Raw genomic sequence first — 16553 nt, forward strand, 5'->3', positions numbered from 1 at the left:
GGGAAGGAAAATGCACTGAGAGAAGTGATGGCTCCCTAGTCACACACTCGCGTCCCACACGCGCGCTTTTACCAATTAACTGTACGCAAGTGCGCAAGGAGACGAGGTGATGGGCCCAGACAGGTGGTATAGGAACGAGGACGTCAACTTCCTGCTAATTCTAATATCACTTCCGACGCTGAGGAAAAGAACGTTTTAGAGAACAAACGGAGAGGGTCAGAGCTGACACCAAACGCTTCCGATGCTCGGCGTGCGGAGGAGGCCCGGCTGACGGGGCGGCCAGCCCCACCCTCTTCCCGCTCAGGAGGAGGAGCCGACCCGCCCAGAGCCGGCCTCCCGCAGTAGTGCAGGCGCTGCTCCCTGCCAGTCAGGACGACACAAAACGAGGAATTTAAGGAAGAGTGTCGACCGCTGCCCTTCTCAGCGCTCGAAACCGCACCATGCTTGCCTTCCGAAGGAGCCTGACTAGGGCCCTGGCCGCTACAACGATGGCGCCTCAGGTACCGGCCGCCGGGACGCGCCCAAAACGTTTCCTGGGCGAGGAGAGCAGGGGGCGCGGGCGTCTGCGGGGGTAGAGCGCGGGCTGCGCATGCGTCAGTGGGCCCAGACCGGCCCGCGCGGTGCTGCCCGAGAAGTTCTAGCAAGTCTCGGAATCCGGAGGCGGGGGTCCCTGGGACGCGCGGAAGGAGGGAGGAAGGGTGCCTTTAGGAGAAGACACACTGCCAGGGTCGCCTAGCCTGGGTGCCCGCTGGTCGTGAGGACACGCCTGAAGCGCCAGCTGCTGCGTCTTTGCGGACCCGCGAGGTTGCTGTTGCCGCATTGGGGCCTGTACTAGGCACTGGTCCAGCCTCTCTTAGTATGTTTTGACAAGCCCCTCCAGACTGAAGGAGCAACAGAACAATTCTCCGCCTTTTAAATGAAATACACAACCTCCCAGCATTTTGCAGGCAGAGAACCTTAAAGAGAGGGCCCAGGGTTCGGGTGGTGGAGCATCTGCGCAGCTATCGCTGTCTCCTGAGGTTGGTGCCCGAGTCAGCCACTGTCAAGAACCTCGTAGCAAATATGATGACAACTTCATTTAATCTGAATGAGAAATGTACAAAATAGATTATTGTGATTCAGCCTTAACTGTCAGGGATTGGCCTATTCTGTGACTCTAACCTAGAGATTTTTCCTTTTGATATTCAGGCTTTTTTTTTTTTTTTTTTATATTCAGGCTTTTACTTCCTTCTCAAACTGACTTTCTGGTGGAGACTAAAGAGAAACCATTCACCGGAGATTAGCATTACAGCCTTTATCCTGATTTTCTCTACTGGGGCAGGATCAAGAATTATTCCTTAGAATTTTATTCTGTACTTTGACGTTATTAAATGTCAACCAGATGTTCTCTTATAAATGAATTGGAAGTCACTACTAAGGAAAATGAGCCCTAATTTAGAGAAAAGGAAGCACTCATCAACAAAAATCACTTCATGACTTCTCACAAACCACATACCCCTTGCTGTTAACCTTTCCCTGAGCTTTCCTATTGTATATTTCTTCTGCCAGTGATAATAAAATGTGTGTTGTTGATCATATATTTTGATCTCCAAATATGAATTCCCTGAAAAGTTGTTACTATTCCATTGACCCATTTTCTGATATCTGATATATTTTATTTATAATATTTTTAAACTATAAGTAGTAGGCAACTTTTATTTGCTTAATATTGTGTTAGTAAAGTTTGGTAAAATGGCAGCAAAAGAACATGTGCCAAATGCAGGGGCAGCTGCACTTGTTTTTGATGGCAAGCGTACTCAATTGGGCAATAAGAGTATGACTCATCATAGACTTGGAATGACCTCAAAAGAGATTGTAATTAAGCCTTATACACAGTTAAGTAAAATATATGTATTACTGTGTTCGGTGAACAAAATATATGTCACAGCATGAAGTGTACTGCTTTCTTTGACAGTCAAAATATGGCTAAAATTCATCAATAACTTTATAAGTACCTAAACTATTTTAATAGATAATTCTGGTATAATCAACTTCAGGAAATGTGCACATGCTAACAAAACTTAAATAGGATGGATATGTAAACTAGAATACTATGTGAGTGTGTGTGTGTATATTTGTGTGTGTGTGTGTATATATATATATATATAGTATGTATTTGTATATACCAATGTATACACACAAACACATACAATACACAAAGCATTTCCTACTGAAAGTTAAGTTCACTCAGAGAACCAAATTAGAAATTTACATTGTGAGCATATGACTATTACAGAAGTAACTAATAGTTCTTAACTGATATTTACATCAACCTGCTATAATTGGGTGGATTAAATGCCCTTCTGCAGATTGCATCTGTAATTAAAACCTAGTAACTATTCAGACAATTCTGACACTGATTTTTTTTTTCTTTTTCTAGGGTGTACACAGGATATCACAGTATTACAATACAATTGGCTAGGTCATAGTTTCCATTAGTTAAACTCCTGTCCTATTTTTGACCAGTGGTCTGCTTCATTGGATTTAAAAAATACTTTGATTAGACCAGGAATTTCCATTGTTTTAGGAACCTTAAAAAAATGAATTTTTGCCAGTAAACACATTTTCATTGTGCTAGCCAAAATACCTGTATATTTAGAAATTGTTTTAAATGTTTTAACTCTAACATATATACTATTCAATAAAGGTGGAATATTGGTTAAATAAGAGGTAATAAACTATTTGTAAAGACTATTAGGATCCTAATTCTAGTCCTTTTGTATAAAGAAAATGCCCCAGTGCTTTCCTGTGAGCAACTTCTCATGAAAAAGTGACTAATGGTGGACGCCCTCCTAAGAAACAGTAGCTATAGAATGTTTCAAAATGGGCATCTTTATTGACATATCTCTCAAATTCTATGGAGAGAAGACAACAGAAGTCCAAACAGATTATAAATCTAATGTGTGTCCCTTGTTTCCAGACTCAGATTTGGTTGTAACATAATATTATAAACCCTTCTTTCCAGAATATTTAAATTTTCCTTATCTTTCTTCAGGTGTGTTCATCTTTTGCTACAGGCCCCAGACAATATGATGGAACATTCTATGAATTCCGTACCTATTATCTTAAGCCCTCAAAGATGAATGAATTCGTGGAAAATGTTAAGAAAAACATTCATCTTCGGACAGCTCACTCTGAATTGGTTGGATACTGGAGTGTAGAATTTGGAGGCAGAGTGAATAAAGTGTTTCATATCTGGAAGTATGGTATGAGTCAATAGCTTAAGCATTCAGTACAGATGTCCATTCTGTTAGATATTACATGAGACTTAGTTCTTGGATCTGTGTTACTTTAAAAACATACAGGTTAAGTAAAACTTTTAAAAAGCAACACCAAAAATAAATTCAGTGATTATTCTTCCCAACAGTACACCTAACAGCCCATCATCACTGGAACCTTTATATTGTGAACTAAACTTTAATTCTAAAAAAAAGTTTAGAGTGGCTTATTGTAAAGATTTTTTACGAAAAATTTAAAGCAGTGATTGTAAGAACCCAAGTGGGTTAGGGTCATAAAGAAAAGAATTATTTTTTTTTATATTGAAGCTACATCTGGAAATTAATGTTTTAGCCAAAATCATTCAAACATTTAGGGGACTTTAGGGAAATAGAAGATGACAGGGGATTCCTGGATCCAAAAGATCCACTGGAGAAGGGGTAGATAGGCTACCCACTCCAGTATTCTTGGGCTTCCCTGGTGGCTCAGATGGTAAAGAATCCACCCACAGTGCAGGAGAACTGGGTTCGATCCTTGGGTTGGGAAGATCCCTTGGAGCTACCCACTCCAGTATTCTGGCCTGGAGAATTCCATGGACTCTATGAGGTCACAAAGAGTTGGACACAACTGAGCAACTTTCACTTTCAGGGGATGATAGTTAACTTCAAACCACTCATCCACCTGTAAGATTCAATAATTCTGTTGTTTTCAAGGCCACTTTTGATTTTTTGTGCTGCCATAGTTTCAAGGAATTCACTATCATACTAGTCTATGGAGGTAAAAGAAAAGGGACTGAGTGAGTTCTTCTGATACTGAAGCTGACCAACCACTGGTTTAGAAAAAGGAGAACGATTACAGGAATCCCCAGAATATTTATTACTACAGTATCAGATCTTTGTGATGTCACATAAGGACTTGATGATACCTAAATAATTTTTGGAGAAGGAAATGGCAACCCACTCCAGAATTCTTGCCTGGGAAACCCTATGGGCTACAGTCCATGGGGTCATAGGAGTCAGACACGACTTAATAATTTGATTTAATGTCTGGTCATCAGTGTTCAAACAGTCATAAAGTAGTTTTATATGTAAAGGGCTTCCCAGGTGGTGCAGTGGTAAAGAATCCACCTGCCAATGCAGGAGATGCAAGAGAATCAAGTTCCATCCCTGGGTCAGGAAGATCCCCTGGAGTAGAAAATGCCAACCCACTCCAGTATTCTTGCCTGGAGAATTCCATGGACAGAGGAGCCTGATAAGCTACAGTCCATGGAGTAACAAAGAGTCGGACACGACTGAGCATGCACTCTTACTCATTCTGTATTTATCATGGCCATAGTTTAGGGGCTCTCCTTGTTGTAATAGAACAAACCCCATTAAAACACAACTTATGCCTTTATGCACCATCAGTTGAATCATGTTCCACTAAGAAAATTACTAGTAACGTCCTGATATAACTTACATTAGCTCTAAGATAACTGTTATTCCTTATTTACACAGCATAAACCATAGAAAACTCTTTTACCATTAGTCTTAAAAGGTCCTATTACTAAATAGAGTAGTACTAGGCCCATATGTTAGTAACATATGGGTAACAAACAGGAGAAATAGTACTGGGTTAAAAAGAATGGGTGACAAGAGAAGAGCACTATTTCTTTAGAAGTTGTTTGTTCACAGAGAGGCTGAAAAGCAAATCTTAACTTCATTTCATGTTAATTAGCTTCATGTTAAATTTAATTCAATTGTACTTTGACTTTGCCACTCTTCACCATCATCACTAACAAAGAAAAAGTGTTTTTTTAAACTGGCACTGTAATTTAAATGCCTCAATAAAATTGGTAAGTATAGTTAACGTATATTGAGTGCTCACTAGGTATCAAACACTGTGCTCTGCTGAGCTCATTTCATGTACTAATTCATTTAATCCTTACTTCAGCCCTGGAGTTAAACAGACACAGATTCAATAACTTACCTAACTCTCACAACTACCTATTAAGTGCTAGAGCATATAAAGCTCACTACTGTATGACATTATCATTAATTGATTACACTGCTGCTCCTGTTTAAGACCATGAACAACTGGGAATAGTGTTGGTATTTCCAGTAATATAGCACAGTTCTTATGTGGCCTCCATGAATGTTTATAAAATTGAATGACCCAGAAAAAGTAGAGGTAGTTTTAAATCAAACATTTTTATTTTTCTTACTCCTTCCTATAGACAATTTTACTCATCGAACTGAAGTTCGGAAAGCCTTGGCCAAAGATAAGGAATGGCAAGAACAATTTCTCATTCCAAATTTGGCTCTTATTGATAAACAGGAGAGTGAAATCACTTATCTGGTGCCATGGTGCAAATTAGTAAAACCTCCAAAAGAAGGTAAGTCCTTCTGTCTTATTCACTTTGAGCTTTGATGGAGAAACTACTTAAGATTTTAAACTATAAAAATGAAACTTCTAGTGGGGAAAATGAAGTTAATCTTTTGCTTAATATAGGAATATATGTTGATTGTTGAGATAAAAATAAATTAGAGCTCTTAATTTTTAAAATGAGCATTAAATAATGAAGTATTTTTCCAAATTAGTATTGTTCTGATGCTTAAAATTTAGCTGTATTATAGAAAAAGTTGACATGGTCACTAAAGGTTGAGAATTTGGGCCCTGGGAACAAGAAACACATATGGGTAAATGAGGGAAAATGTATGATATTTTATCATAATTTTAAAACAATATAAACTTTTTAAAGTATTTTCCATAAATCACTATCAATCTCAAATCATTAAGTATAAATTTGCTTATAAAATTGACTGTTTGGGGGGAATGAATTAACTGAAACTGCCAAGCTATATTACTGTAGTCTAACATTTGTGTCTTCCTCTTTCTTATTTCTCAGTTTGAAAATAATTCCTAAAGATTTGTCTTCTTCCTGATTTCACTTCTTGCTGACTTAAAGAAATTATTACCTCAATCCAGTTTTAACCAAAGGTCAGATTAGAAAAAGCATAAACCAATTTAAATGATATTTTATTCCCCCCATTATTCCCAACTCTATAGTGCATTTTAGATTATAAGAGATTGAAAAGTCTTATTTAGATCCTTATCTGCCTAGATCCCCCTCAGCTTTTGGCACCATCTAAATGAACTACTGGACTTCAAAGATAATATCAAGTCTTGGTTCTCTTCCTCTGTGTTATTCATGATTCTTCAGTAACTTGCATGTTTTTCCTCTACTTCTCAAATCTACTGGTCCTGTGGTTTCTTTTTGTCCATCCACTCTATACTTCTATCCAAAGGTAAAATGCTTTTCAAGAATTTACCTGGATATTTAGGAATAATAAAAGCATCTCCTTTAGGATTCATTTTCCCTCAAAAACTCTGAGGTTCATCGTTTGCCTGCTGTTGCTGGTAGAAATGCAAACCTATAGGAGGCAATTACATAAAGCAAAAAAGTAGTGAAAGTTGAAGAGTAGAGCTGTAAGAAATTGGAAAATACTCTTATTCATTTCTGTTATGAAAGTGTAGATGCAGGCAGCTAAAAAGTCCTATTCTATTATAAATTCTCACTATTTTATTAATAAATTTTATAGGTTAAAAATATTTTAGATAATAACTTACCTGTATCTTTTAGTCCCTTTTTCTTTGTTCTGTACATTAAGCTAAAACAGCTCACCCTTAAACTTGAACAAAGACTTTCTAAACATAAAAGCACAGAAAAACAGTGCAAATTATTAATAAATATGTCTACATAAACATGTATACATGTATGATCCTCCAAATCTATATATGTAGATTAGCTTTTCACCAAAACCAAACTAGACAGGACTACAAACTGCTTGAATGTGTTCTGTAAAATATTTTTCTCCCTATTCTAGGAGTCTATGAACTGGCTACTTTTCAGATGAAACCTGGTGGGCCAGCTCTGTGGGGTGACCCATTTAAAAGGGCAGTTCATACTCATGTCAATCAAGGCTACACAAAATTAGTTGGAGTGTTCCATGCAGAATATGGAGTACTCAACAGAGGTACAGTTGTCCATCTCTTCTATGAAATTACAAAGTCTACTGTTGATCTGCTGTTAAACTCCTTGGGTCAGTTTGTTTCTGTTCTCATTATTGAGTGTATTTTACTTTTTATTGCCAAATTATTAGTTTTTTTGTAATTTTAAGAGTTAAGTAAACCTGTTTTCAATCTTATATAGAATATCAATACCTTATGAAGCCTTTTTCAAATATTGAACTGCTCTTTTCTCTGATATATCAAAATGATAAAATTTTAAAAAACTGGAAAGAATCTCAAGAAATCACCTGTTCATCATTTTTTTAATGTACTTTTACTATTTTTTTTTCTAGTTTTATTGCAATATAATTGACATATAACCTTGTATAAGTTTAAGGTGTAGAACATAATGATCTGATGTATGGATATATTGTGAAATGATTACCACAATAAATTTAGTTAACATCCATCACCTCACATAGTTACAAATTTTTTTTTCTTATAATGGAAACTTTTAAAATTTACTGTCTTAACAACTTATTTATTTTATACATGAAAGCTTGTACTATTTGTACCTTTTGTGATTTTTTAAAAAATAGTATTGCTTGACATAAGGAGATTGTTTTGGGGTGAAAAGTAATATATAGTTATTATAATATTAAAAACATGGACAAACACAAAGAATAAATTAACCAGTCTCTCACTACTTAGATACACATAGTATATATACCATACTGATTTATTTAATAAAAACATCTGTTTGGGATACTTAACTTTTAAAGTTGAAAGATACTCCAATCAGAATTTGAGTGGGGTTTTTTTGTGGCAAACCCAGAAAATGTTTATAAAGTTTATCTGTAAGAATAAATGATTAAGACTTTTAATATTTGAAAACCCATTATATCCAGTTGCCTCATGTCTAATGGACATCTCAAACCTAGCATATCCAAAAACTGAGTTAATCATTCCCCAGAAATTCAAATTCTGATAATATATTGTAAAAAGGAAATAATAAAGTTGAACTGTGCAAAAATACATGTTTGTCCCAGTTGAGAAATACATGAAGAAGAGAAAAATTATGATAATTATTAAATGCCTATCTCATACCATACACTAAAATAAAATCAAGATGGATTACAGATCTCAGTTAAAAACTGAATTCATAGAATAACTGAAACAAAATATAGATAAATTTATTAATATGTGAAAACATTTGTAAGCCAAAAACAAATGAAGAAACTATGAAGGAAAAAAAAGAATCAACTGATGATTTTATTATTCAAAGGCTCAAATTTTGTGCATTTATATGTGTGTATATGTGTGTATATATGTGTGTGTGTGTTTATATATATATATATGTGTATATATATATATATATATATGAAATCCAAAAGAAAAGCGTATGCCAAGATGACACAGGTGACTAATATATATTTTAAAAGATGCAGATTAAAACAATAATGAGATGTCATTTTTTACCTAATAAAAATGTATTATAAAGATACAGTATTAGAGGGGCCAGGGAAAAACAAATACTGTTGTACTGTGTTAGGCTTAAGTTTGCCCCCCTCCAATAATTTGGCAATATAAATATAAATAAAAAGCTTTAATATTTAATTGTTTTTGCCTACATTCTAGGAAACATGAATGTTTTTAGTTCTACCAGAAGAAAATTTGAAAGGACATAAAATACATAGTCATATTTAAATGATCAGATTAAAGGTTTTTTAAATCTCTAATTTACTATAATGAATGTGTAAACTTTTTTATTTAAAAAACTACTGCAATGTGTGTACACATATCTTTTCATCTTAAATTCATGCTCAGTGTACTAGGAGTATGATAATATAATATGCTGAGTATAAATCAGTACTTCACTTCTTGAGGATAGTGTATAATACATACACTGTATATTTGTAAGTGTGTATATATGTATATAAGATACTCTTTGCTTCTCTCAGTCTAAATTTTAGGAGTTTATATTAAGAAAATAATCAGATCCAGACTGCCTGGGTTTGAATCTCAGCTCCACAAGACTCTATGACCTTGAATGAGTTGCTTAACCTTATTGTGCCTTACTTATTTTCCTCATCCAAAAGTGATAATAACCTGCACCTAAGGTTATTATGAAAACTAAATGAGTTAACACATGCAAAATTTAAACCAGGCCCAGCACTGCAGCAAGCACCCAACAAATGTTAGTGGTAAATGTTCTTATCATAGATGTACATGTACTGCTGCTCTAATCAAGTTTATATCAGCATTGTTTATAGTAAGGAAACTTTGGAAACAATGTGGTATGAACTTCTTTATGTAACACACGTGATACATAAATAGATATATAAATATGTGTCATATATAATGTAATTATAACTATAAACATATATTCTTATACATGTTTATATGTATTGTTGTTATTGTTTAGTCGCTAAGCCATGTCTGACTCTTTTGCAACTCCATGGACTGTAGCCCACCATGCTCCACTGTCCGTGGGATTTCCCAGGCAAGAATACTGGAGTGGGTTGCCATTTCCTTCTCCAGGGGATCTTCCCAACCCAAGGATTGAACCTGCATCTCCTTCCTTGGCAGGCAGGTTCTTTATCACAAAGCCACCAGAGAAGCGTGTGTGTGTGTGTCTAAATACAAACATGTATTCTATAACTGTTATCACTGAGCTACCAGGGAAGCCTGTGTTTGTGTGTGTGTAAATACAAATATATATGCATAACTGTGGACAGAGTTACACCAAGTATTAAAACGGTTTTTTCTGGGTGGTATAGAAATGCCTCGTACTTCCTCTTTCTCTGCATTTTCCTATACTTATAGTATATATTATAAAAATTTACGCACAAGAACATTATCCCAGTATTTCAAAGAATATTGAATTAGTGAAAATAATTTAATTGGCCAATAATAAGGAGTTGGGATGAAATGTTGTTACAAGAAGGAATTCCCATAGCCATTAAAAATTAATATTATTTCCAGAGGAAGTACAAATTGTTGATTTTTAAAAATATGTTACTAAGACTAAGCATAATATACAGCAAGATCCTAATGTGATTTTACTCCCATTTTTTTTTAAGGAAATGCACTTAATAGAATTTTTCCTTAGACACTTAATATCCTACTTTTTTTTCTTTCCATCACCCAAATATTCAATAGTAAGCACAACTTTTTTATAATCTTGCTTTTTTAAAATAAAGTTAACATGTATTAGGAAGTCATACAATTTGGGTCTTGGCCTGATTATGTCTTTAGCTGCATTATTTTACTTCTCTTTTCCAGCTTTTTCTTTCTTCATCTACAAAACAAGTTTGACTAATTATTTCTCTCCCAAATCTCTGGCCCCTCTGAAATCTTATCAGTAACATACTTAGCATTACCTGTGATACTCACTATTTTGATTGAAAGAATAGAACTTTCAGTTTCTGGTTAATGTTTCTGTCTCTTATTGGTAGTAACGCCACAGTCTTTAACATCTATTTCTGGTTTATTTCTGCAGTTCATGTTCTTTGGTGGAACGAAAGTGCAGACAGCCGTGCAGCTGGGAGACATCAGTCTCATGAGGATCCCAGAGTAGTGGCAGCTGGTAAGCTATTTCACTAGGAATGAGTTATTCTTACAACAAATTGAATTTAGTCAATAACTTTATATGCCTTCTTACAAATTTATTTCCAGTTCGGGAAAGTGTTAACTTCCTTGAGTCTCAGCAGAATATGCTTCTGATTCCTACATCATTTTCACCATTGAAATAGTTTTCCAGTGATATACAGAGCATTTCATGAACTGTCATAAGATGTATCTGCTATTGGTGCTTAAATTCCCCCAAGAGATTCTCACTTTATTTTGAAGGAGGTGGTAAGTTAATTTGCTATGTCCTTTGCATATTTAAAAGCTACATCTGTCCATTGTCACTACCACTTCAGGAAACAGTCTGTCCCCTTGGCATTTTAGTATCTGTCATATGTTAAAAATACTTGCCTTTATTACCAGGTCTTGATTTTTCATTTGTTTGAGAATATCTCTCATTCTGTGTTTTGATAACCCTCTGCTTTTGTAGCATTTTCTTACATTCAAATGATTATTACATTTCCATATCTATGATAATATCTTTAAATTATTTGTATACATTATTACCTTTTTCATCATGTCTGTTTTTCTGAGATTTTAAAAGTTTTTGTCCAGTCAGGTTTATTTTATAATACCAAATGGGGTTCATAAAAATATTAAACATATTTCTTTACTATGGAAGAGTACAATGTTATCTGTGTCATCTGTATTAATGTTTTTCACATTACTTACTTACTTGAAAAATGTTATTAGGTCCTGTTATTAAACATCATTGATGAATCATTGGTTTATATGCTGCAGTGTCTTCATTTATAGTCAGTTTTACTAATTTTTACTTCATTTTGGATCACTTTTAATAAAGACATTTAATAAATATCTTATAAAAGATATTTTAACAAAGATATTAGTGAGATATTTATGCTTATGGAAATGTTTGCCCTAATAAAAGTCTACATATACAATCTGATTCTTTTTATTGTGTTTTATATTTTTATCTTCATTTATGAAGCTGTTGTATTGCCATAAGTTGTATTGCCATAAGGTAATGAGACAATAATAATATACTATCTTTATTGTAAATATTAAGTCACCTCAAGTAAATAAAAGTCTACATATACAATCTGATTCTTTTTATTGTGTTTTATATTTTTATCTTCATTTATGAAGCTGTTGTATTGCCATAAGGTAATGAGACAATAATAATATACTATCTTTATTGTAAATATTAAGTCACCTCAAGTAAATACCCGGCCAGTAACCTTGAAAGAATTTCTTCAGTACCATCACAGATGATACAAGATCTTCTTACAAACAACTTCAGTTTTTAAGTTGAGTGCCTCAGCCATCTTAAACTAGATTTGGTAGTACCAAGCTCTCCTGGTAATCTGTACTTACAGCTATGTTATTTAATGTTTCTAACATATTGCAAAAACAATATAGTAAATTATGAATTAGCTCTCCATGGGGAAACTGAAAAAACAGGGAGCTCGATCACCTCTCAGTTACCTGGCCCTCAGGAATTTGGAGGACAGATGAGTTTCCTAGTAAATCAAAGAACACCCTGACTCTGGAGGTTCAAATCCATCAAACATATTAGAGGCATTAGCTTTGAGTTTTAACTGAGAGCCTTCTACCTCAGCTTCTTTGAAAGGTTCTCAGGGAATGAGGTGGTAGTTGTATTAACTGCCATCCATGTGGACATACTTGCTCTGGTGTGAGATCAGCTCTGTTTTTAATGCCATGTTTGGTGACATGAAAGTTTACAGTTCTGTCTGCCTTTTCTTCTTTTGTTCATCTTTGGATAGCTAGAACACTTCCTGCTGAAGGCGAGAGGCTCTTTTATTCATCCAATCTAGAGCCCTGATGGAGGTTTATGACACAGCAGCAGACGGGTGGTCTTACCATGTCCCAGACAAAATTGGAGAGCCAGTCGATGACAGGCTTCACTCCAGTGATGAACTGCAGGTGCTTCACTTTGCTGATGTGCTCCTGGATTAGGAACATGACAAAGCTGGCTGGGAAGAAGGACATCACAACAGTGACACAGATGGACATAAGCATGTCCACTGATGTGCTCTTCCTGCAAAGAGAAAGTTAATGAGGATCTGAGGGATCACTGATGCAATTGAGGACTCACTAGAGGCAGACACACATATGCACACATGTCTATCTGAAGAATATCCCAGGGATATTCTAAAAACACCTGTTCAATAAGTAAAATTGTTTTATTCAGAGTTAAAACAGCATTTCATTTTCAAAAACCTGACAGCTTTTGCAAATGCAAAACTGATTTCTCTGAGTCCAGTACCAAAATGAAACTATTGAAAGATGTCTGAGAGGGAATTCCCTCAGGGGTCCCAGGTTCCATCCCTGGTCTGGGAATGGCCTAGCCCAAAAGTGAATAAATAAATAAATACAATAAAATTAAAAAGAAGAAAGAGGTTTGAGAGTTTCAAAACTAACAGGCTTGAACCACCAACGCCTAATGGTGGTTCAGTTTGGTTCACTATTTTTTACCTTATAAGAGCAGTAAGTTGTAAATTCTCAGACACAAAGGACTGCTTTGGTTTGAAAACTTAAATGTAGAAATATTAGTGTGAAATAACCCAAAGAAGTTAAATTCTTCTGGCTGTTAGTAAACTGGGAAGCAACAACGTATAGCATATTCAGTTCAGTTCAGTCGCTCAGTCATGTCCAACTCTTTGCGACCCCATGAACCGCAGCACGCCAGGCCTCCCTGTCCATCACCAACTCCCGGAGTCCACCCAAACCCATGTCTATTGTGTCAGTGATGCCATCCAACCATCTCATCCTCTGTTGTCCCCTTCTCGTCCTGCCCTCTATCTTTCCCAGCATCAGGGTCTTTTCAAATGAGTCAGCTGTCCACATCAGGTGCCAAAGTGCTGGAGTTTCAGCTTCAACATCAGTCCCTTCAATGAATACTCAGGAGTGATCTCCTTTAGGATGGACTAGTTGGATCTGCTTGCAATCCAAGGGACTCTCAAGAGTCTTCTCCAACACCACAGTTCAAAAGCATCAATTCTTCAGCGCTCAGCTTTCTTTATAGTCCAACTCTAATCAAACAGAAACAAAAATTCTAACAGATGCCTGTTATAAGAACATTCTTATACACCCATTATGCATGGTCATATAAAATTCCTAGTGACCTACACTGATATTTTGTAGAAGATAAGCAGAAACAATAATTGCCATGCTCCACGAAGCAATATAGGATCTACACTTTTCAAGTATTAACTGGAGCTCAGTCTGGACTGATATAAGATCACTAAATGCCAGTGATGACTTTCTACTTAAAGTCTTAAATAATAAACTGTTAGGTGATCCTGTTTACCTGTCAGCTACTCACATGTACCATTTACTCACTGAAACAATAGTTATAAACATATGGAAACACTTAAAAATCAATGGGGAGAAATAACAGTTATGGTACATATATCCCTTGATATTTCAAGGGATTGGTTTCAGGACCCTGGAAGATACCCAAATCTGCAATGATCAAGTCCTTTATATAGAACAGTATACTATTTGCATACAGTCTATGTACATCCTCCTTAGATTTAATCTTCTCTAGATTACTGATAATACCTACTAAAATGCAAATGCTATGGAATTAGTTGTACATAAAATGTAAATGCCAGGTAAATAGTTGCCTGTGGGCAGCATATTCATGTTTTCCTTTTTTGAATTTTCTGGAATTATTTTTAAATGTTTTTGAAAAAAAAAAAAAAAATGTTTTTGATCCGCAGGTATAGAACCTGGTAAAGTGGAACATGCCAATGCATCCCAACTGTCTACTCCAACACTGGATTACTGGGGAGTACTAGAATGAATGACCCCTCTCTGAATGACTTAGTTACCTTTGGCTCTTAGCCTTTCTGAGTTTGTTGGTTGCTGTTTTTGTTTTAATCTATAAAATGGAAATATCAACTTCACAAAGTGAAATGAAAGAGAACAAGAAAGAAAAAACTAAGTACAAGTCATTAATACACATGACAGTGCCTACATGAATTTGATGTACTCTTATCTGTGAAATAAGTATCACTGATGTTCTCTGAAATAGAAGAATAAGATATATGATTTGAAAATAATCAATGTTCAAAAAAGAATGTTTATTAGAAACTCTTAAAATGAGAAGGACAGCTAAATAGGAATGATGAAAGAATTAACCATCCAAATGAGGGCCTAGCTCTCATTGAAGAGGTAATTACAAATGAAACTCTAGTCACATGAACATACTAACAGACCTCATTCCACACTAACAGGCTCAGGACCCTTATTCAATGAGAAATACTATGAGATAGAATTAATACTGAGGCAGCCTGTAAAGTTATGACTTTTCCCTAACTATTTTTCCATTTTTATTTGTGGTAAGTGTGATCTTCCAATGATTCCAAAAATTGGGTAAATTGGGAACTATATTTTTTAATATCCAGGGTCTATATAAGAATAAAATTATCTCAAATATAAAGACTACTTCAACTAATGCCATTAAGTTATCTTCAGAAGACAGCACATGATTTTGAGGGAATTTTAATCTAAGTAGTGCTGCTTTGCTCTAAACAATGTCTCTGCCAACCTTCACAAGAGATAGAAGGACACGTGAGCTTCAATCATAAAGTGTGTTTGAGAAAATCCTAGGCAATATCCTGAAGGACATAACAAGGGACAAAAGAGACAACAGGTCCCATGGGTTTGGATACACTTATTGGCCCCTTGCATTATTAATACTCTGGTCCACCATACAATGTTGAGAATAATAAAGCATAACAAATTATAAAGATGCTGTAAAAACAATCCATGATGGTCAAGTAAAGATAAAACATTAAAAAGTTAATTGATTACTCAACTGATTTAAAATAAATGTAAACTGAACTAGGGTTTAAAATCTGGCCTTAAACCCTGGATGTGCCACTTAGCAGCAGTCAACATGAGAAAATTACTGCTCTTTCAGAAATTCAGCTTTCTCACTTGGAGATAAAGCTTAACTCACAGGGTTTTGAGGATAATTAAAACCCTGTGAGAAATGGAGGAAACTTTCTTAGCACTTAGCAATGTTTTCCTTCTATAATTTGCAGTCATGGATTTTACTCTTCACTATCTGGTAACTACTTTCTCCTTGTAAATTCTCTCTCCTTCTGCTGACTAGATGCAGTTGATGATGAGGCTCTAAGGATGGAAAAGTCAGTCAGTCACAGGGTAGAGAATACTGGGTCATTAATTCACCATGTACAGAAGAGCTACCTGCCAACTAGGAAAACCCATTTTAGATCTTAAGGATCAAGAAATAAAATCCTGTTATGTTTGAGACATACATGTTGGTGTCTATTTGTTATAGCAGTTTAGCATATCTTATTTAATACATTCTTGAAAGGTTGAACGACATTCCAGAATACCAGATATAGCTGACGGTGTCAAAACTAGTCTTAAACAAGTAAATTATGTGACTAATTATCAACCAAATATTGAGATAGTCAGCATTCTACCTTCCTCAGTCATAGGAAACTGGCAGTAAGGCTTAGAACTCCCAGATGGGACCCTGGAAGATTCCTCATGGGGGTAATCGGCTAGGCTAAGACAAACGACTTACACATTGTAACAATGAGGCCATTTCCCAAGCACTGAAAGGATCCAGTCAGAAAACCTACAGTGACAACCACTGTTTGACAGCCCCTTTCCTCCAGGTACTCAAAGAGTTCTCAGCTTTCTTTTTGTTGCTG

The 16553-nt window shown here is 35.6% G+C and overlaps 1 protein-coding gene across 2 annotated transcripts; it reads left to right on the forward strand.

Moving 5' to 3' along the window:
- The first annotated feature begins 240 nt into the window (after positions 1 to 240).
- On the forward strand, positions 241 to 11777 carry LOC122431945 (protein NipSnap homolog 3A). Of its 2 annotated transcripts, XM_043453608.1 has the most exons (6): positions 263 to 500; positions 3035 to 3245; positions 5471 to 5629; positions 7122 to 7271; positions 10748 to 10834; positions 10924 to 11777. In XM_043453608.1, the coding sequence occupies exons 1-6, from the start codon at positions 441 to 443 to the stop codon at positions 10998 to 11000; spliced, it is 744 nt and encodes a 247-aa protein (XP_043309543.1). In that variant the 5' UTR covers positions 263 to 440; the 3' UTR covers positions 11001 to 11777. The 2 variants fall into 2 exon arrangements, with proteins under 2 accessions (XP_043309544.1, XP_043309543.1); XM_043453609.1 differs by lacking the exon at positions 7122 to 7271 and having other exon boundaries at positions 241 to 500.
- Positions 11778 to 16553: the final 4776 nt, after the last annotated feature.

The sequence above is a fragment of the Cervus canadensis genome, chromosome 30 (genome assembly GCF_019320065.1).
Source record: "Cervus canadensis isolate Bull #8, Minnesota chromosome 30, ASM1932006v1, whole genome shotgun sequence".
Taxonomy (NCBI): Eukaryota; Metazoa; Chordata; class Mammalia; order Artiodactyla; family Cervidae; genus Cervus; species Cervus canadensis.